Source organism: Vicia villosa, unplaced genomic scaffold, assembly GCF_029867415.1.
Source record: "Vicia villosa cultivar HV-30 ecotype Madison, WI unplaced genomic scaffold, Vvil1.0 ctg.002526F_1_1, whole genome shotgun sequence".
Taxonomy (NCBI): Eukaryota; Viridiplantae; Streptophyta; class Magnoliopsida; order Fabales; family Fabaceae; genus Vicia; species Vicia villosa.
This window is the reverse complement of record NW_026705957.1, coordinates 77801-100720: the sequence shown is the minus strand read 5'-3', so window position 1 is coordinate 100720 and position 22920 is coordinate 77801. Positions and strand designations below refer to the sequence as shown.

Sequence of the window (22920 nt, the reverse complement as noted above, 5' to 3'; positions counted from 1 at the left end):
CTCAGACTGGAACACTTCTTAACTTTACCTTTTGAATCAATCTTGAACAAGTGCATGGAAAAATAGTCGCAGAAATCAATACAATAAAATGATGCAACATGACTATGCAAGCTTGAATACAGAACAATAAACAAATCATAAGTCATCAATCTATATTTGTGAGTGGTACAAAATAAGGTTATGGGTCAAGGGCGCTCACACCAGTTCATTCTCAAGGGTGTTTGCACTTGGTACTGTCAATACACTAACAATATGCTGGGTGCAAAGGACTTACACCAATTTGACATAATAAGGTTGGTCCCAATCTTCAGCTAGAACACAGAGTTCTTAAGATGTTTCTCAATCATTTTCCATCTGTAACCACTAACCACACTTGAACTTCTCAAGCAAAGTTTGGGAAAAGAAAAGGTGATTGAGAGTAATGAAGATAAGGATATGGTTAAGCCTTTTGTGTCGGACTTGAAGCGGATGATATGTCTGTGACCTATGAAGAACTTCGCCAAAAGCTTCATCGCAAACTTGAAAGGTTTCAGTAAACTTGTAGCTGTGCTGATCCTGAAAAGGCTGCCAAGAAGAGGGATGATAGAGATGCTAAGAGAGGATATCATTATGAGGAATCCAAACGCGACAGAAATGAAGAGACCGAGGAAAGTAAGCCTGCGCATAATGAGGTAGAAGAGAAGGTGAAGAAGGATGCTATTGAGGCTTCAAAGGAGCTTGTTTTTGCCATGTTGAATGATAGTTAGTTATATTTGGATCATTTTTAAGATCAAAAGAAAGAGAACTTCATTCATACTTTTATAATTTACAAATTATTACAAGCAGTGGATAGAAAACATAAGTTACAATTTTCATTTCTGAAAGAAAAAAAGCCAAGAGATTCAAGAAATCATGCAAACAGTGAACAAACTTTAAGGTTGGAACAAAGGACCCTCAACAACAACGGTTCATTTTCAAGGGTATGTTTCGGTTGCTGGTGCTGGAGCATATGAACCAATAAAGATGTCACCATAAATCAACCCAGCCAAGCCTCCTCCTATCAATGGACCAGCCCAGTAGATCCAGTTATCAGCGAAGTTTCCATTGACAACAGCTGGACCGAATGAGCGAGCCGGGTTCATTGACCCGCCACTGAATGGACCGGCCACTAAGATGTTGGCACCAACAACAAACCCAATAGCGATTGGCGCAATGGTACCTATTGAACCCTTTTTGGGGTCCGCTGCTGTGGCGTAAACAGTGTAAACCAGCCCAAATGTGATTATAATCTCAAACACTAGTCCTGCAATAGGGTTCAATCCAGCAGCTACACCATGTGTTGGAACACTCTGCAAATATATATCCAAACAAAATATTAATATAAGAAAAATTATGCAGATGATATCATCGTCTGTGGATAACTGTAGAGACTAATATTTTGGATTGGATATAACCGTAACAAGTATATACCTTAGAGGTAACATAGTTGAGGAGAAGAGATGCGACGATGGAGCCGAGTAATTGGGCGATCCAATAGAAGAAACCGGTTAGGATGGTGATGTTGCCACCAATAGCTAAACCAAAAGTGACAGCAGGGTTCAAATGTCCACCGGAGATGTTGGCTGCTATGGACACACCAACAAATAGTGCAAATGCATGAGCCACAGCTACTGCCACTAGACCAGCTGGATCCAAGGCTGCATCTGAAGTTAACTCATCTGCATAACACAAAAATATTACATTTCATCATTCCGTGTACATTTGTACCAACCATCTCTGGCACAATATTTATTTTAAACTATTTCGTTAAGCCAGCTCAGTTCGTAGTTCGTACTTAAGCAGAGACATCTGACTGTAGAGACGCGAGTTTAAACTTGTGACATCCCACTTATTTATTTATTTTTAAGAGGTGAAATTCTGACCATTAGACTATTATTAGACTAAATATATAGATATATACTTCAAATTATTTAACTAGCCACACTTCTTTAAATTAAATATAATTACATGTGAGCACTACTTACTGTAAGCAATGGCTGATCCAACTCCAGCAAAGACAAAAATCAAAGTGGCAATGAACTCTGATAAATAAGCCCTAAGTGAGGCAACGCTAAAAGAGTCATCAAAGGTACCAAAACCTATCTTCACCATTTTGGCAAGGAACTAGAAACTTAACCAAAGACTAAGGTGTTTTGAGCCTATAAAATCAATAAGCTGTTGATTGATGATACCTTGCATTAGAAATCTTTGTAAGGGTATATATATATGAAGAGTCTAGAGTAATAAAATGGATGTGATTGTGAAAGGGTTGGCTATTCTATATTGTTGTGGCACCGTCCATGGACCCACATGACATGAGTTGTTAGATAATGCTCGATTAAAATGCTAGGACCTAACTAACCACTCCAACCCTTTTCTTTGTTTTGAAAGTTATAGGATTCTTATGCATGTTTTATTCATTATGAGCATAATGACAACTAATTTAACTAGTAATCAATTAATCAATGGAAAAAACAGTGTAGAGAAATCAACATTTTATTAGTCTTTCAAATTGAAAAAATTTGATCTCTTAATTTTGTTAAATTTTTAAATTAAAATAGATGAATCAATTTAGCTGTCTACCAAAATGAAGATGTGGAGTAATATATATATATATATATATATATATATATATATATATATATATATATATATATATATATATATATATATATATATATATATATATATATATATATATATATATATATATATATATATATATATTTATAAAAGGGGGAGTAAATTACACCCGAAGAGTTATACCACGAGTTACACTCGCTCGTAATTTCATTTTGAATGATTTTTTTTTTTAAAATTAACCATTTGATTGAAATATAATATCATATAGATCATACCTATAAAATTTGAGATTAATCTATAATTATTTACTATGTCATTGAATTACATCAAAATTAACACTATATGAAAGTTCGTTTTAATCTTAATCTTTGGATAACTTCATGGTATACTAAATCATTATAGATTAATCTCAAATTTTATAGATGTGATCTATGTGATATTATGTTTCAATCTAACGGTTGATTTTAAAATATATTTATTCGAAATAAAGTTACCAGCAAGTATAACTTGTGGTGTAACTCTTCGGGTGTAATTTGATCTCTTTCATATATATATATATATATATATATATATATATATATATATATATATATATATATATATATATATATATATATATATATATATAGGGAGCATATCAAGTGAGAGCATTTTTAAATGAGAGATGAGAGGAATAAATATCAACCATTGGATTCATCAAGAGAGAGAAACTAATAGCCACATTAATGCATTAACATTCTCTCTCTTGATGAATCCAATTGTTGATATTTATTCCTCTCATCTCTCATTATAAAATGCTCTCACTTGATATGCTCTATATATATATATATATATATATATATATATATATATATATATATATATATATATATATATATATATATATATATATATATATATATATATATATATATATAAATATATAATATGTTTCAAATTATAATGAGATTAAATTTAGCATTTGTTTGCTTCAGATTCTTTTTTTTCTTCAAATTTTACTATCGTGATAATTATAAACTAAAAATATATTATAGATTTATCACCTATATTTTAATTTTATTTACCATTTATAAGATTTATTAATTCCATATAAAAACACATTATTGTATTTTTATTTATTATGCTCAGTATTTAAAAATTGCATAAAAAGATATTATTTTTGAAAATATTTTATATAAAGTCGCCTCAAACTTTTGAGAGGTCATGTGTAAGAAGTTGAAGTTATCTTTAATTGAATCGTGAATTTTTTTTAAAGGTTCCTATTTAAGCGTAAATTAACAGTGGACTAGATGACTAGAGACCCTTTTTACCATAGCTTAAAAATAAAAAAATGTGAGATCCTGTGCTGTAGGCCACTTTATACACCCTCAAAAACGAACCCTCAAAACCGAACCTGATTTTATACTTGCTTTAATTATTAGAATATTAACACAACAATATAATTTATTTTAAATCCCTGATTTTATACTTGCTTTAATTATTAGAATATCAACACAACAATATAATTATTTTAAATTTAAATATCACATTTTTAAAATAAATGCATCAAAGTAAACTCTATTATCTATTGAAAAAGTTGTATCCTCATTTTCTAGATTACAAAAGGAACAAAATGATACTTATATTAAATCATGACGATGATGATGATGATTAGGGTGCCAAAAAATATGGTTATCGAGCATTATACTTTCCACCATGACAATGAAAGATGAACAAGTCTCGTTATAATTTTTATGATCCATAACTTTAATGATTGTTCATCGATTATTATAAACACTCATGTTCATAAATTGACAATTGATAATTAAGGCCACTTCTTTTCCTCTCTTTTTGTTTTTTCTATGAATGTTTGAGGCCAACATAAAAATACATAAGAATATTTCTTAGGACATTTCAATGTCATATTTTGAATTGTTAAACAATTGACATGATTATTAAAACTTATCATGAGTGGTTGGACGGCTTAAGTCTTAGTGGAATAGCTCAACTTTGCTCAGCATTTTATATTATCTGTCGTATAAAGTTTTAATGCACGCACATTAAGAATAATCCGCTCGTCTAATTACAAAAGTTTTTTTTTCTTTCTAAAAAAGAAAATTATAAGTGTCGTTTTGAAAGCATGTGTGTCCGCTTGGGTAGAGCCATCTCGATCCGGATCCCATAGAACCCGCATGACTCAATCCGGATTACATAGAACCTGCCCAGACAGATAACTTATTCCGCCGAATCAGGTCGGACGCATAGAGCAGGTCTAAGATTAATATGGAGATAATATTTGATTGAGATACAATTGATAACGCATTTATGATTGATTTATGATCAACATTATGGCGTGAAATTTTACTATAGAATCTGATTGTCTATTATCATTATGAGATCATATGGATTAGAGACAACCCATTAAATGACCTTTGATGGGCCTAAGGTGTAAGGCAAATTAGAATTGCTATATAAGAAGATGACCACAAGAAGAATAATATACACAATTCACATATAAATCATACTCAAGCAGAGACGACTTCGATTCTACTAGCTCTCACTGATTGGGTTATTATTTATGTACTCTTATGAGTACGTTTGATGTCCACCATGAGATCTAATAAAATTGACGATACAAATAAATCTGATAAGCTGCAAGCATACAAATATATCATAGTAAAAATATTGTTCCGTAAAGATTGTTTGTATTGTTTGATGATTAGCTAAAACTAGTCTTGATTGATTTAATTGATTCATATTTCTTATACAGAATAACTTTAGAATCGTGATTATTTGTCCATGACTTATGATAACACGAAATTATATCGTATATTTGACTTGATTCGTATGAGTTTTATTTAATTTGTATTTGTTTATGTTTTATTATGCCGGTATTTTGTCGTGTTTCAGGTATTCAATTACAAAATGGCTACAAAAGAAAATGAGAAGGAAAGAGAGAAGAAGGAGAGAAAATGAAAGAAGAGAAAAAGAAAGGAAAGAAAAAGAAAAAAGATATATAAACAAGGTGGAGCGCCCACTGTAACACCCAGAAATTTATTTAATTATTTAAATAAATTATTCAAGGATTTATTATGGAAATTCGATCGAAGTTGGATTTATTAGTGATATTATAAGACGAAGAATTTGATTATTTAGTCGGTTAGTCAGAGAAATAATATTAAGAATAATATTATTATATTGGATGTTGGATTTTGAAGTTGTGCGTTAAATAGCAAATTGGAGGTGTGAAGTGTAAGCCCATTAGATATAATAATAATATTATTATTTTTATTATTGGATTAAAAAGGAGAATATATGGAATTAGGTTTCTGTGAAAAGAAGGTTTTGGCTTTTGGGAAAATAGATCGTGAAACGAAGTTGCCGACAAAGAGGAACGAGGTTTTGGAAAAAAGGAGGAATTGATCATTGGGAAAAGGCTTGCACTCAATCGGATATTAGAGGCGATCTCCATATACAAGGTAAGGGTGTGGTTCAAATTATACAACCGGGAATATGATGATTGTTATGTGGGATCGGGGTGTATGAAGTTTGTTGTGAATGTGTTCAATTGTGATAAACTGCATTTCTGGAAAAATGATTATTTGACGTTGTTTGGTGAAATTGTTGATTTGGATCTGTCCTGGGAAAATATGTGATGAATCGATTCTGAATTTGGTGTGAAATCATGTTGAATTACTCTGTGAATTTTGGATGAAGAATCGTGTGGATCGATTTACGTTTTTATGAAATTACATGGAATGAATAAAATGTGGAAAAGTATGAATATGTATATATATGCAGAATAGTGAAATTGAGAGAGAATAAGGATTTGGAGACGGGGGCCTTAGAATTTGGAGACGGGCATCTCCATGGGGATTTGGAGGAGACGGACGTCTCCTGGGGAGCTGAGACGGGCGTCAAGCCCATGGGAGAATAGGGATGGGTGTCTCCCTTGTGGAGGGCCCCACCAATTGTTTTTCCTTTGATGTGTGATACGTGGTTTTGGTCTTTAGTGTGACTACCTATGCTACTTAGTAAGCTTTTGCATAATTAAGGGAACTTTGGCTTTGGATTGTTTCATAAAAATAACACAAATTAATAGATTAATGTTGGGATACTTAGAATAATATAATAAAGGGATTCGATGATTTAGTAATGGTTCAGTAAGTTATAGGATTTGTCTGTTTGGCAAAAGAATGGTAACAAGCACTAGTAGCCCTATGCTAATTTGTTTCAGGAAATTAAAAAAGTGGCCTAATTCATAGCAGTGAATATTTATATAGATATCAGATGAATAATTATAGATAATTTAGTAGTGGATTGTTTAGTAGCAGAAAACTAATAATTGATAGAATATGTGTAACAGAAAATAATTGCTAGTATCTGAAGTTGAAATTTTGACAGGAAGTTAATAGTGCAAGAATGACTTATATCAATAGGAGTAAATTAATAGGAATATATAGTTGAATAAATAGATGATGCAGGAAAATAAAAATAGTATAAAAACAGTACCGATTAGCCGAAATAGGCAGTATAATTAGTTGTCCAGAATTTAATAAAAACTGACAGGGGTAACTAAGATTAGTTAGTAGATAATTGTAGTTGTGTTGTTTTGTTGAATTTATGTGGAATGTGCTGACGTGCAGGTACAATTGGGTAATTAAGTTGATTCGTTTGGCTTATGGGCATTGTTGATTGTAGGTCCTATAACCAATGTTGTGTTGTTTGTATTGTTGTTGATTAAGTTGTAGGTCGAACGACCAATGTTGGATTAAGTTGATGCAATTGATGCATGTTTAAGTTGTTATTTTCGTTGTTGTTGTTTTGGTTGTCGTTACGGATGATGTTGCATGGCATACAGTGCATTGTTTAAGTTGGCCTTGATGGCACCTGTTTAAATTGGCCTTAATGGCACCACGTTGAAGGATTATGCCTTGTTAAAATGCCTCGATAATCTGGCATCTGTTTAAGTTGGGAGTTCTGCTCCAAATGGTACCACATGCATTTGCATAGTTGTGTCGCATTTTGAGTCGTTGTGAAGTTAATGTCGTTTTGTGTTGTTGTTGATATAAATTGTGTTGGTTTGAGCTGTGAAATCATTATTGTAATTATTGTGATAATTGTTGTTGATGATGGTTGTTATAACTGTTGTTACAAATCGTTGCTAAAGTTATTGTTATGACTGTTGTTGCTAATTGTTATTATAACTGTTGTTTGAAAGTGGTGATAATTGTATGATCCGATCTAATATATCAATTATCATACTTCTGTTTATATTTTTCGATATCTCGCCCCTTCTGCTGATGTTTCCCTACCATGGGAAACAGACAAGTACTCAAGATAGCGGTGGAAGTTTGAAGTGATGTTATGAAGTCTTTAGTTGTTGTTAGTCGAGTTGGTGTCTTGCTCTGATACGTAGCACTCGGGATGAGATCATAATTGTATTTGTTGTTTTGTTGTTGTGTTATTATTATAGCTGTTGAAATCCAAGTTGAATAATAAGAAGTAGTTACTGTTGTTTTAAGCTGTCTTTAGTTAAATAAAAGTTGATGAATAATTAATTTTAAAGTTGTAGATGCCGAATGCTATGTATCAAAGTTAATTGAAATCCAGGTTGTTTTGTGGTTTTAAGTTGAAAATGTAATGCCTCATGTTTGATGTTTAAAATTTTCTGCACTCTGATTTTTATTATAACAACCGGGTAGAAAATGGGGTGTTACATTAATGGTATCAGAGCAGGTCGGTCGGTCCGGCCATAGTCGTCTAATTGTTGTTTATCCCTTAGCACGCGACAAGTGTGTACACCACTCTCGATACTTGTTGTTTTCTGATTTCTTGTTGCAGGAGTGGGTTTGAAACTAAGTGGGGGAGAAGTTGTGCTTCTCGGTTATGCTTCGGTTGTAAGTTGTTGGTGCAATGTACTACTTAAGGAGAGAGTGCAAGTATTATTGGAGCTTGTTGACATGGAATTAAGATTTTGATTGTTAATTAAGTTGGAGCATCTTGAAAATAAGAACTGCGTATGTGTTTGGTGTAGAATAGGTTGCTGAGGATGATAAGTTGAGATTGTATAACCAGATGTAAGCAAGTGGTAGCTGTTTCTACGTTGTAAGATGTTGTTTCAAAATATTGCTAAAATGGTTGGCAAGTTAGTAAGGATTATGATACAATCGAATTGGAAGATTGAGGTATAAGTATTGGATTTAAACTGTGATCGGGTTGTCGTTTGATTGAAGGATTAGATGTGAAGGATGTGTTAAGTATGGTGATGTCGTGTAGATTTTCGAGGACGAAAATATTCTAAGTGGGGGAGAGTTGTAACACCTGGAAACTTATTTAATTATTTAAATAAATTATTCAAGGATTTATTGTGGAAATTCTATCGAAGTTGAATTTATTAGTGATATTATAAGACGAATAATTTGATTATTTAGTCGGTTAGTCAGAGAAATAATATTAAGAATAATATTATTATATTGGATTATTTAATTAAGTTGGAATTTGAAGTTGTGCGTTAAATAGCAAATTGGAGGTGTGAAGTGTAAGCCCATTAGATATAATAATATTATTATTATTGTTATTATTGGATTAAAAAGGAGAATATATGGAATTAGGTTTCTGTGAAAAGAAGGTTTTTGGCTTTTGGGAGAATAGATCGTGAAACGAAGTTGTCGACAAAGAGGAACGGGTTTTTGGCAAAAAGGAGGAATTGATCGTTGGGAAAAGGCTTGCACTCAATCGGATATTAGAGGCAATCTCCATATACAAGGTAAGGGTGGGGTTCAAATTATATAACCGGGAATATGAGGATTGTTATGTGGGATAAGGGTGTATGAAGTTTGTTGTGAATGTGTTCAATTGTGATAAACTGCATTTCTGGAACAATGATTATTTGATGTTGTTTGGTGAAATTGTTGATTTGGATCTATCCTGGGAAAATATGTGATGAATCGATTCTGAATTTGGTGTGAAATCATGTTGAATTACTCTGTGAATTTTGGATGACGAATTGTGTGGATCGATTTACGTTTTTATGAAATTACATGGAATGAATAAAGTGTGGAAAAGTATGAACATGTATATATATGCAGAACAGTGAATTTGAGAGAGAAGCAGGATTTGGAGACGGGGGCCTTAGAATTTAGAGACGGACATCTCCATGGGGAACAAGAGGAGACGGACGTCTCCTAGGGAACTGAGACGGGAGTCAAGCCCATGGGAGAATGGGGATGGGAGTCTCCCTTGTGGAAGGCCCCACCAATTGTTTTTACTTTGATGTGTGATACGTGGTTTTGGTCTTTAGTGTGACTACTTGTGCTACTTAGTAAGCTTTTGCATAATTAAGGGAACTTTGGCTTTGGATTGTTTCATAAAAATAACATAGATTAATAGGTTAATGTTGGGATACTTAGAATAATATAATAAAGGGATTCGATGATTTAGTAATGGTTCAGTAAGTTACTGGATTTGTCTATTTGGCAGAAGAATGGTAACAAGCACTAGTAGCCCTTTGCTAATTTGTTTCAGGAAATTTCATAAGTGGCCTAATTCATACCAGTGAATATTTGCATAGATATCAGATGAATAATTAGAGATAATTTAGTAGTGGATTGTTTAGTAGCAGAAAACTAATAATTGATAGAATGTGTAACAAAAAATAATTGCTAGTATCTGAAGTTGAAATTTTGACATGAAGTTAATAGTGCAGGAATGACTTATATTAGTAGGAGTAAATTAATAGGAATATATAGTTGAATTAATAGATGATGCAGGAAAAAATAGTATAAAAACAATACCGATTAGCCGAATAGCCGAAATAGGCGGTATAATTAGTTGTCCGGAATTTAATGAAAACTGACGGGGTAACTAAGATTAGTTAGTAGATAATTGTAGTTGTGTTGTTTTGTTGAATTTATGTGGAATGTGCTGACGTGCAGGTACAACTAGGTAAGTTGATTCGTCCGGTTTATGAACATTGTTGATTGTAGGTCCTATGACCAATGTTATGTTGTTTGTGTTGTTGTTGATTAAGTTGTAGGTCGAACGACCGATGTCGGATTAAGTTGATGGAATTGATGCATGTTTAAGTTGTTATTTTTGTTGTTGTTGTTTTGGTTGTCGTTGCGATTGATGTTGCATGGCATACATTGCATTGTTTAAGCTGGCCTTGATGGCACCTGTTTAAGTTGGCCTTAATGGCACCACATTGAAGGCTTTTGCCTTGTTGAAATGCCTCGATAATCTGACATCTGTTTAAGTTAAGAGTTCTGCTCCAAATGGTACCACATGCATTTGCATAGTTGTGTCGCATTTTGAGTCGTTGTGAAGTTAATGTCGTTATGAGTTGTTGTTGGTATAAATTGTGTTGGTTTGAGTTGTGAAATCATTATTGTAATTATTGTGATAATTGTTGTTGTGGTGGTTGTTATAATTGTTGTTACAAATTGTTGCTAAAGTTGTTGTTATGACTGCTGTTGCTAATTGTTATTATAACTGTTGTTTGAAAGTGGTGATAATTGTATGATCCGATCTAATATATTAATTATCATACTTCTGTTTATATTTTTTGATATCTCACCCCTTCTGCTGATGTTTCCCCTACCATGGGAAACTGACATGTACTCAAGATAGCGGTGGAAGTTTGAAGTGATGTATGAAGTCTTTAGTTTCTATTAGTCGAGTTGGTGTCTTGCTCTGATACGTAGCACTCGGGATGGGATCATAATTGTATTTGTTGTTTTGTTGTTGTGTTATTATTATAGCTGTTGAAATCCAAGTTGAATAATAAGAAGTAGTTACTGTTGTTTTAAGTTGTCTTTAGTTGAATAAAAGTTGATGAATAATTATAATTTTAAAGTTGTAGATGTTGAATGCTATGTATCAAAGTTAATTGAAATCTAGGTTGTTTTGTGGTTTTAAGTTAAAAATGTAATGCCTCATATTTGATGTTTAAAATTTTCTGCACTCTGATTTTAATTATAATTAACGGGTAGAAAATGGGGTGTTACACCCACCCCTTGCTTTGGTCGCCCCCATCCTTGGCACCCACGTAAGCAGAAGAAAAGAAGAAGAAAGTGGGTGAGGGGCGGTCATCCATTGGCCATGAGGCCCCCGCCCCTAAGCAAAACAAGTAAGGGGCGCCCAACCCTAAGGTTTGTGGCCCCCACCACTATGTTTTACTTCTTCTCCTTCTTTTCCTCCATGTTTAGCAACAACGACTCATTCACTTCCTCCGATTTCTCAACAAACCATTTTCCTTTATTTTCTCACCAATCAGGTCATAGGCTCGGATATTTTTTTCTCAACTGACTGGTTACAATGCAATATAAATAGAAGGCAATTGGATGAAAGGAGCTATCTCTCTTCTTTTTTGGTGAAGATTTTAATTCAAAGTTCTTAGGCAGTTTTTCATTCACGATGTAAACGGAATAGTTTTCCACATCGGGGACTATTCCTAAGATAGTCTTAGGATTTATTTCTGCATTAGTATACATTTTGGATTTAAGTCAGCCAGCATATTACAGTTCTAGTTTTCTGATTAATTACAGGTTCATTTACTTTTACAGCAATCTACTTTCTTGCTTTTATTTTCTGCTATTTATATTTATGCTTTATCCTTCAGCTATTGTTATCATTTCCTGCTTTTACCATATTTCTTCAAACATCGCTTTAAATTATATAGACCGCCTGTCATGTTTTTGTTTGATCGCAAAACCCAAAATTGCTTATTTCTTTCTGTTATTATATTTAGCTACATAGTTTTGAGTCCGGTGTATGAGGACCTTCATTACCGAAGGGACTCGGTAGAAAATAATAGGTGCGAAATTATGATTAAAATTCTGTTTTGGTTTTAATTTCCAAGTCTAATTTAAATAGCTTTGTCATGAGGGTGAGAGGTTATTTAACACGATTTTGTCACGAGAGTGAGAAATCAATTAAGGTTAGAGCCGGCACCGCGAGAGCGTGGGGATTTATTCAGATAGTGGAAATCAGAAAATAAATCTAAATACAGCGAGAGCGCTTTAGATGCGTTTAGGATATTATTGGATTTCAAAATATATTTCTTAGTTATCGGGCGAGCGAGAGCAAAATCTTGGGATTAGGAAGTATGGCTTTAGTTAGTACCGCGAGAGCGTGAGGCAGAGCCTTTAAGTTGGTATATTCTAAGAAACTAAGGTATAGGTGTAATTAGTACCCGTTTTCTATAAGTCCTTCAGGAACGCGGAAATCATATTCCGGCCTCATTTTAGTATTATTTTCAAACCTTTAGCATTTAGTACTTTTATTCCCATTCTTACCGTTTTAATCATTAGCCTTAGCTTTACAAAGCGACGATATATTACAGTAGGTTGACATTGGTCTCTATGGGTTCGACGATCTTTTATATTACTTCGATATTTCCGTACACTTGCGAAGCATTAACTTACTCATGTAAACTCTCATTTTTTATCTGTTATGAAAATCCTAAAGCTGCATAAATGAATAAGATAAATATAACCATGTCTTCTTTTACGGAGTAAATGATCTTGTCTTGAACCAATAAATCAACTACTCTTGTAGAGTAATACATTTTTTCAATATCCTTTAAACAAAATTACTTTTTAAAAAGAATTTTCTCAATTAAACAAGAGACATTTTCATGTTTTGGTTAAAAAAAAGAAAAAAATAATCAAATTTCATCTTTACTTTCGTAGAGATATATTGAAAATTTTCAAAAGGGAAAAAGTAATCATATAATTTCTCTTAACATAATTCAAATTAAAAGAGCCTACACGAGATTTGTCGTTTTGACAATCCTCGCAATCTTAAACCTATGATGAAACTACCCATTCATGATAACGAAAAACACAATAATCATGAATATAAACATTTGAATAAAGTCATCTTAATAACTAATAAGTAATAAAATAATTTTTTTAATAACATTAGAACCTGAATTATTCAATGAAAAGTACAACAAATATTTTGCTCCAATAGAATCTTTGCAATAAATGTAAAAATGTAGAGAAAATTAATTATACACAAAAAATAATGTATTGTAATATAGATTACATCTAAAGTTTGCACACAATTAAATAGCCTCTAATTTACTATGATGGGAACTAATTCGCATTTAGTCATTGACCTTTCAATATGTAATAGAGCAGAAAGCCAAAATGTCATGAAACGAAACAACAAAAAAAACATAATCATAGAGGTTTTTAGAGCCATTACAATCATAATGCCAATTCAAGGTAAAGGAAACACAAGAAAGGGTGGTTTGAATTGGGTTTCAAGATTTTAAACTTTTGATTCAACCAAGACAAACGAACAAGGAGCAAGGAATAAAAATAATGACACAATATTTTTATCCTGGTTCGCTGTTAACAAAGATACCTCCAATCCACCCGTCAAGGTGATTTTTCCTTATCAACAATGACTTAATCCACTATAAACAAATTTGATTACAACCACAAAGATCTGTTCTCAATGTCTTCTTGAGACTTCTGACTATACTCTAGTCTCTCAAGGAACAATATCAACTTACAAGTTGAAATACAAATGTGTGTTTACAAAGATGCTTCTTGATAATAATATTACACAAATTGAAATACAATCAAATAACATAACAGTGCTAAGAGCAAGATATGAACAAAAGTTCCTTGCTTTACAACTTTTCAATCAAACAAATTTTTAGCGTATTCAATGAGTCTTAGCATTATTCGTTGAATCTTAGCGTTATTCGTTATATTTTTCATTCTTCCAAGTCTTCTATATATAGGCATGAAAAGATCTGTTGAATGGTGAATGGTAGATAACATTGTACCACACTAATGTCCTTGAGCCACCAAATCAGCGTAGTGGAAGAAATATTTGATTTGTACCATGTACTATTCACTCTTGTAAAACCTTTTTTATCTTATCTTCTAATCTTCAGAGGCTTCTGAATGTATATTGATGAAGCATGTTTAGAAGGATCAAACGCATGAATAAAGTCTTCAGAATCTTGTCTTCAGAGTCTTCAGAACTTGTTCTCCAGAACCTTGTCTTTAGAATCTTCAGAATTTGGTCTTCAGAACTAGTGCCAAAATGTCTGAGCTTGAGAATCTTCAGAAGCCCTTTATCAAAGTCAGAGTCAGAAGCCCTTTATCCAAATCTTGACTTTTCTTTGTTAACCACACTTTGTTGTCTCTTTAGGGTTAGAGTGTGTTGATTCCAGAAACTGATGACGTCACACGCTATTCTATCATAGTTAGAACCTGTAAGCAAAATATACACACTAGACAGAAACCATTAGAGTACAAAATTGTTATCTAAGAAATAATGTAGTGTTATCATCAAAACTAAATGCCAGATGTAGAACCAAATTTTGTTCTTATAGCCATTGCTTCTGTCATTTTTTTCAAAATTGGAAATCCACCATTCCTAGGGTCATGACTCTAACGCCCTATATTTAATTAAATATTTTTGAATTATTTTCGAGTTAATTATTGAATTTGTGGAATGTTGAGAATTGTTGATATAAGTTGCTATGATTAATTAGTTGATTAATTGATAGATTAATAGTAGTAATAATAATAGAATAATGGAAATTAAAAGTGGGCCTATTTTAATGGTTAGAAGTAGTAATATGGGGGTGTGAAGTTAAGCCCACTAAAAATAATAAAAGGTGTGAGGTTTAGTTATAATGTTTTAGTAACAGTGACAGAAAATCAATTAGCAGGAAAACATAAGTAATACAGTAATTAATGGTGGAAACTGGTAAGTAGCTAGCAGAAGATAGCATATATTACCTGGCTGTAAAATAATACCAGTACTAGGATGAATGTGTTGATATCTGTATTAACTTAGAAAACAAAGTAGAAAAATTATCAATAGAAATAGCAGAAAAATTAATTAGCGGAATATAGTCGAATCATCCGAATAATCATGCGGAATGGTCGCGGTGTAATTCGGTTGAGATAGTGGATTATATTAAGTTACTATAATGTAGATATTAAAGTCGTGAATTCGTAGGTTATACCGTTGTCATTGAATTGTTGTTGGGTTTTCGTTGAAGTGTCGTTGTTATTGTTGTTGTATGGCCATTGTTGTTATGTTGTTGTTGATAATTGTTGTTATCATTGTTATGATGTGGTTATTGATAATTGTTGTTGTTGTTGTTTTGCCTCTATTAATTGGCAAAGAAATCAAGTTGTAGGCTAATGCCAACGTTGAACTATTGTTGTTTGTTGTAGGCTTATGCCATTGTTGAGTTGTTATTGTTGTTGTTGCATTCATATTGTTGTCGCATACATAGCATATCAAGTTGGAGCTGATGCTCAGTAAGTTGGCTTGGATTGGCAAAGATTAAGTTGAAGGCTTCTGCCTTGTTTTTAAGCTGAAGGCTTATGCCTTGTTGACGCCTCTATTAATTGGCGGATTTTTAAGTTGGGAGTTTTTCTCCATTGGTACCACATGCATGTGCGTTGTACGAGTCGCATCCGGTGTTGAATGATTAAGTTGTTATCGTGTTGTTGAATTGTGATGATTTATGTTGTTTGAAAGTTGTGAAGCGGTGGTTTTATATAATCTAATCAAATATATTGTTTATCATACACTCAATTATATGGTTTGATATCTCACCCCTTCTGTTTGAATGTTACCCCTATGTTGGTAACGTGCAGGTAATCCAGAACGAAGGCTTATTATCTTCGTTAGTTCGAGTCGGTGTCGTCGCTCTGATACGTAACACTCGGGGGGATGAACATGTGTTGTGTTATATGTTAATTTTATCTTTAGTTGTTGGATTTCAATATTGAATTTACTTTAGTTGTTGAATTGTAAGTTAATTACATGAAATACTTGTTGTTTTGCAGTTGTTTTAGTTGAACAAAGGTTGGTATGCCAATTGAAGTTGAATAGTGAGATTTTGTTGCTTAAAAGTTGTTTTAAAGACTAAATTATGTTGTTCATCTGAGGTTTATGTGTTTTGTATCTAATTTAAATGTGATTGATTGCCGATGTTTTAAGTTGAAGTGTAGCATCCCATGTTTTGTTGGAAATTTTATAACTCTAATTTTTTTAATATTCACCGGATAGAATTGAGGTGTTACAATGACGATCGTAATGGTCACTACGCCCCTTGTTTAATACCAATTTATTTCATTTCTCCCAACATCTTCAAGCATCTTTCTGGATTTTCTCATTTCCACTTATGTGTGGCTTTAAACCTTAGGATTAATAACACTTTTGGTCTTCGTGTTTTGACCAACTCACGTATCAGGTACTTCTATTTTAAAACAGAACAAAGCAGTCCCTGAACTTGTCTAAAGGATGCAATACTGGTCCTAACCCCTATTTTCACTCCATAAAAGCTGATGTGTTCAAATTTTAAGTGATGTGGCAAATGAACCCCTCCACAAATACCTGGCATGTCATTAAAATTAGAATATAATATTAAATAATCACAAAGATCAAATTTCAGAAATTAAAACAAATAAAGTTAAAAAACAATTGATATTTAATTGAAAATAATAATTTTACCATTAATATTTAACAACAACTACATTTTTTTCTACATATAATTTGAAAGAATTAACCAAACAAAATGTTGATTTCAGAAGAGTGGATCTGGAAATTGTAAATTTTCCCAATCTCTTTGCTATGTAAAATCACCACCACTTGCAGAGCAACTCAGCTTTATTCCAACATATCACCATACAATCACCTTTAAACCTTCAACGCATAACTTTAGATTCAATTTCCTCTAAACTCCCTTTACTTTGTTCATACCTTCATAACAACCAAAACCTTCATATTCTGCAAGCACAAATGCGAAACAATTGCTTCTCACAACAAACTCACGAAATATTACCGCACACACCAGTTTATTTCACATAGCAGCTCGTTACAACAACAAATCACAACACCACAATTTCCATCGGACCTTCATTTCACGATATCGGATTCACGTAGCAACAAAGCAATTTTTCATCATCAATTTTCATCAGAAACAACACATCAACGTCATCTCAACTCGTTCTGATCCAAATCAAAGATTAGCGTCGATCTCGCCCTTAACATCATCATCAACGTCTTCAAAATGCAACAGGAATAATCACCTTTAATGTGTGTTTGATTTTTGATTCTGGGGTCTCACTGACATCTAAATTTGAAGATTAGGGTTTTGTTTTGATTGATTATTTTGAGGATTTAAAAGTTGTATTAGCAATAAGAGGGGTCGGATCTATGTGTTGGTGGAGGTTTAGAAGTGTTTAGGTTAGGTTTAGGGTGATTATGGATTTCTAAAGGTTGCAGGTGGTTGGAGAAGATGAAGATTCATCTTCTGGTTAAGGTGGTTGGCTGATGGCTATGGCCTACTAGTATTAGGGATTATGTATTATTTTCAATTAAATATCAATTGTTTTTTAACTTTATTTGTTTTAATTTCTGAATTTTGATCTTTGTAATTATTTAATATCATATTCTAATTTTAATGACATGTCAGGTACTTATGGAGGGGTTCATTTTCCACATCACTTAAAATTTGGACACATCAGCTTTTTTGAAGTGGAAATGGAGGTTAGGACCAGTATTGCATCCTTTAGACAAGTTCGGGGACTGCTTTGTTTTGTTTTAAAATGGAAGGACCAGATTCGTGAGTTGGTCAAAACACGAGGATCAAAAGTGTTATTAAGCCTAAACCTTAAATTCTCTTAAAACCTGTAAACATCAAGATAACAAGGAAACAAAAGTAAAATGGGACAAAACAAAACAACAATCTTAGATTAAATGATAGAACTAAATTGTTAAAACACAATAAAAATACAATTTATATAATCTGAATTTGGTTCGATCTCATGATGAAAAGGGTTGCCACTAGTAGCATCAATAAAAATGACTGAGTTGTCATAGCGGATATGCTAGCCTTTATGCATGAGTTGTGTCGCTGTAAAGAAGCATTACAAGAGAGTGTCTATGACTACAATAGCGGCAGCACGCAGAACCAATACCGATCAAGGAAAAGGAGTCCACATATCCCCGAATAACTTTTTACGGTGATTTCGAGTGCTTTGGTTACCAAAAATTTCAAACCACAACCTCTGGTGTCATTCGGCAGTAAGATTGATCCCTATGAGCACATGATCACTATTAACATCCGTATGGCTATCATTGGGGTGTATGACTCAATGAAGTGCAAATTGATGGTAAAGAAATTAAAATAGGTCGCTCGTTGGTGGTATATGAGGCTTCTGAGATTCTCGGTGTCAAGTTACTAGGATCAGACAAGAATTATGGCTCACAATTTCTTGGCCAACATACACTAAAATTTTTCCACAAATAGCCTATTCACTGTTTTCTTGGGCTATTCTGAGTCCTTGCATGAATATTTGTCCAGATTTAAATTTAATACCATCAATGTCTCCATCCCGAACCAAGATATGTCTGTTGGAGATTTCCATAATAGCTTTAAGGCCGAGCAATTTAACGAGTCCTTAGTCCAAAAGTGGAGAACCTCAATGGAAGAGATTGTTGCAAGAACGAAATTGTCATACCCCAGTTATGACCCTAAGATCCCCCTTTATTATCATCATTCATTTCATATAAAATCATTCATGCATCATTTGCTAACCCAAAATGAACAAAAATGTGTTTGCTTGTTTGCTTGATTCACAAGATAGGTATTGGTCAAGAAGCTCATGAAAATCAAGGTTTTGTGGCTCACAAAGGGATTCAAGATTTTCATTTGCTCAAGTGGTTCCCATCATCCATATTTAAGCTCAAGAATGCTACAAATCAAGAATAACAACTTTCGAATTAATCTAGTACACCAATTAGGGTTTTGACCTAAATCTCTGAGGAAACTTTTGGTTAAAGCATGGTCTTATGGCTCAAAACATGATTCAAGGACCTCAAGTACTTCATTATATTCCACTCATATCATTTATTTGGCTATAAGAGCTTGATTTAATTGGTATTTGGAAGAATGTAATTCAACTGGCAAAAGTAAACTATGCAATGATCACTTTTGACTTTTGGGAATTTCGGTCAACTATGAACTTTTAAGGTCAAAGATCATGAAAACATGTTTGATGGAACAATTTTAACAAGGAAAATCAAGAAATTTGAGGTTACTTGCAAAAGGGGAAAAAGTGAAAAAGTTGGAAAATTCACTAATTCCACAAAATTACATGTTCAAATACTCAACTTTGGAGTCTTGTAACTTCTTCACCAAGTTACTATTTTTTATGCTCCAAAAATATGATTGAAGAGCACATTTCATACAACAAATTTGTCCTTGAGGATGAAGTTTGTGTCTCAATTGCTAACACTTTGAAAAAATTTCAAGGCATATCTGATCCTTAAAAGTGTATGACTTTGAGGCCATTTTCAACAATGATCCCTTGTGAGTTCAAGAAAACACCAAACACCAAAGTTGTAGAGGATGTTTTGGGCTTTCCAAGAAGTACAAGAACTCATTCATAGCATGTGTGATCTAGGAGTTTCGAATTTAAGAAGAAGGCACCATGGAAGATGTTCTTGAGGCCAATTTCATGTTCTAAACCAATTCCAAACCAAAGCCATACCTTTACAAATCTCTTTTGAGGCTTACATTACCTCTAAATTACACCATAATATGATCTTTACACAAATATTTCATACATTACACAAGTGATAGAGGTATTATCCAAGTAACATACCACTTATGGATCAAATTGCAGAAAGTCTCATATCCAAATACATAAAGCATGCACTTTTCCACCAAATCTTGCTTTAATCATGGTGATTATGATCTTAAGCTTTCAAACACTCCACCAAGGTTCTGATTACACTCTACTAGAAGTATGGCCAAAGATTGCAAAGGATTTGAGCACCATGGATCTCCATGAAACTCAACATTGAATCACTTGAACCAAGGGACCAAAATATCTAAACTTGGTCACCTTCATCAAGATGACTTGCAAACCACTTCAGATCAATTTAATAATCATTTTTCAACCTCTATAAATAGATAAGCCAACCTCAGAACTCCACACACCAGAATTCGCACAAGAACTCCATTATTGCAAGCTCTCTATCCATTTCTTCTAATTTCCATTTCCTTGTAATTTCTTTGCAAAAAAATCATTCAAACACATCCCCTATAGCTTATAGAACCTTCTATAAACATCAAACCTCAACTGAAACACCTCCATTAACATCTCAATATCACACTTGATCATCTCTGCAAGTTGAGTTGTCTAGAGGAATTAAGGCACTTTCAATCCAAAGTAGGCATTGCAAAAGCTTCTTAGGAGTCCACTGAAGCTATCCAGATCATCAAACATCTCCAGAAGTGCTCTAATACAACTTTCGATTCTCACTTCAGAGTTAAGTCAACCTAACTTTGAACTTTGTGTTAAGAGCACCATTATGAATAAAACTCGATTCTATCTTGTTCAACATGATGTAAGGATCATTAGCCCTCTATTAGTTGTCATTTATCATTCATATACATCATTTAATTTTGTTTTTAAAAATTAGGGTTCTTAGTATTTTCTAGAAAATTAAAGAGTTACAAGTTAAATAGATTCGTGTTATGCACATGGCTGAATTCATGATGAAAAATTACACAATTCAAATTCTGAATAAATTCGAATTCTAAAAATCTAGAGAGTCCAAGGTTGAAGATGAAGTTCTTCATGAACTTGTTTTATATTATATTTATTGCAAGGTGTATAATTATTGGATGGGGGCTTAGCACCGCTGGTCAAGAACTATGTATGTTATGTGTTAGGGTGTGGGTTTGATCCCCTCTTCCAACCTTTGTGTGCTATTTTTTATTTTAAACGGTTTTCAGCATTTATTTTGATATTTTATGGTCTCTTTTCATTTGGTTATCACCTCTGGCGCGTGGCCCAGTGGTTAATCTTTTCATCTGTGAAGAGAAGGGTGTGAGTTCATGTCCCTTTGGTACCAAAACAAATTTTTAACATTAGTTTTATTTATTTTATTTCACAACTTCAATATTTTATTTAACCTAGAAAATTAGTTTATTTTTGCTTGATTTGTATACACTTTTCATTTATGTTATATATTTTGTGAATATATTTTAAAAATTCAAAAATATTATTATTTAATCATCTTTTAGTTAAAACAAAAATAGTATCTTTTATACCTTTTAAAGGTCTTTTAATCAAATATTTTCAAAATATTTTCATCACTAAATAGTTTGTTTGAACTTGTGTGATTCCATTAGGGTTAAGCCTAGCTTCCCTTGTGAACAATAACATGATCCCCGCTAGTTTTAACCTTGGGTTTAGTTTACTTCTAAAGTGAATAAGTTTAGTGTATATACCTAAAATCCTTATTATGATCCATTGATCTTTCCCATGATTCTTGATACAACACCATATTAATATTGACTTGTTACCATGATTATACCTTGTTATTTACCTGTATACATATTTTTTTCTTAAACATACTTGTATCATATGTCTTGGTTATGTTATTATCTTTGTATATATACATTGTTGACTAGCCCCACATACATGAGATATTCATCCATTTGATCATTACATCATACTCATTCATACATGATATGATTGACCTTGAGGTATGTCATCCCTTTTATTCATAATCTTTTATATTTAAGTTTGCTTATATACATTTATATCTTTGTCTATACTTAAATCATTTTGATTGTATCCATGATACACATGCTATGTCTAACCCACCACTTCACATTAGTGGACCAATGGAGAAATAGAGGCTACCAACACATTCCTACTGAGAGAGATGAGAAGAATGATAGAGGAGCCCAAAGGAAACTGGGAAAAAGATCGCCCACACATCTTGTGGGCATATCAGACCATGACCCACTCCACTACAAAGGAAACACATTTTCAACTCACATATAGTACTGATATTTTCATCCCCATCAAGGTTGGAGATCTTATTTGTAGGACAACACACTGTCTTCACCATGAGGAAAAATCACAAGTAACACGATAAGAGTTGGACATCTTAGATGAAAAAATTTCGCCGCCATCACCGATGCTTTTGCCATGCAAACTACGATAGCTAAATACAATAAGAATATTAATCCACTCCACTACTAAGGAAAAACATTTCCTACTCATATATAGTACAGATATTGTTATCCCCATCGAGGTTGGAGATCTTATTTGGAGGACAACACGTTGCCTTCACCATTTAGAAAAATCACAAGCAATACGATAAGAATTTGACATCTTAGATGAAAAATTTCGCCGTCATCACCGATGCTTTTGCCATGTAAACTACAATAGCCAAATATGTAACACCCCTTTTCTATCCCAAAATTAATCATATATTAACAGAGTAATAAAGCATGCATATAACTAAAGAGTGCCACGT

At 33.0% G+C, this 22920-nt stretch overlaps 1 protein-coding gene across 1 annotated transcript; it reads right to left on the bottom strand.

Annotated features, from left to right (window-relative positions):
- Positions 1 to 776: 776 nt before the first annotated feature.
- LOC131639084 (probable aquaporin TIP2-2) lies at positions 777 to 2229 on the bottom strand. The gene is made up of 3 exons (XM_058909591.1): positions 2004 to 2229; positions 1450 to 1697; positions 777 to 1328 (listed from the first exon to the last, which is right to left on the bottom strand). Exons 1-3 carry the CDS (start codon positions 2128 to 2130, stop codon positions 954 to 956), a joined length of 750 nt encoding a protein of 249 aa, XP_058765574.1. The 5' UTR covers positions 2131 to 2229; the 3' UTR covers positions 777 to 953.
- Positions 2230 to 22920: the final 20691 nt, after the last annotated feature.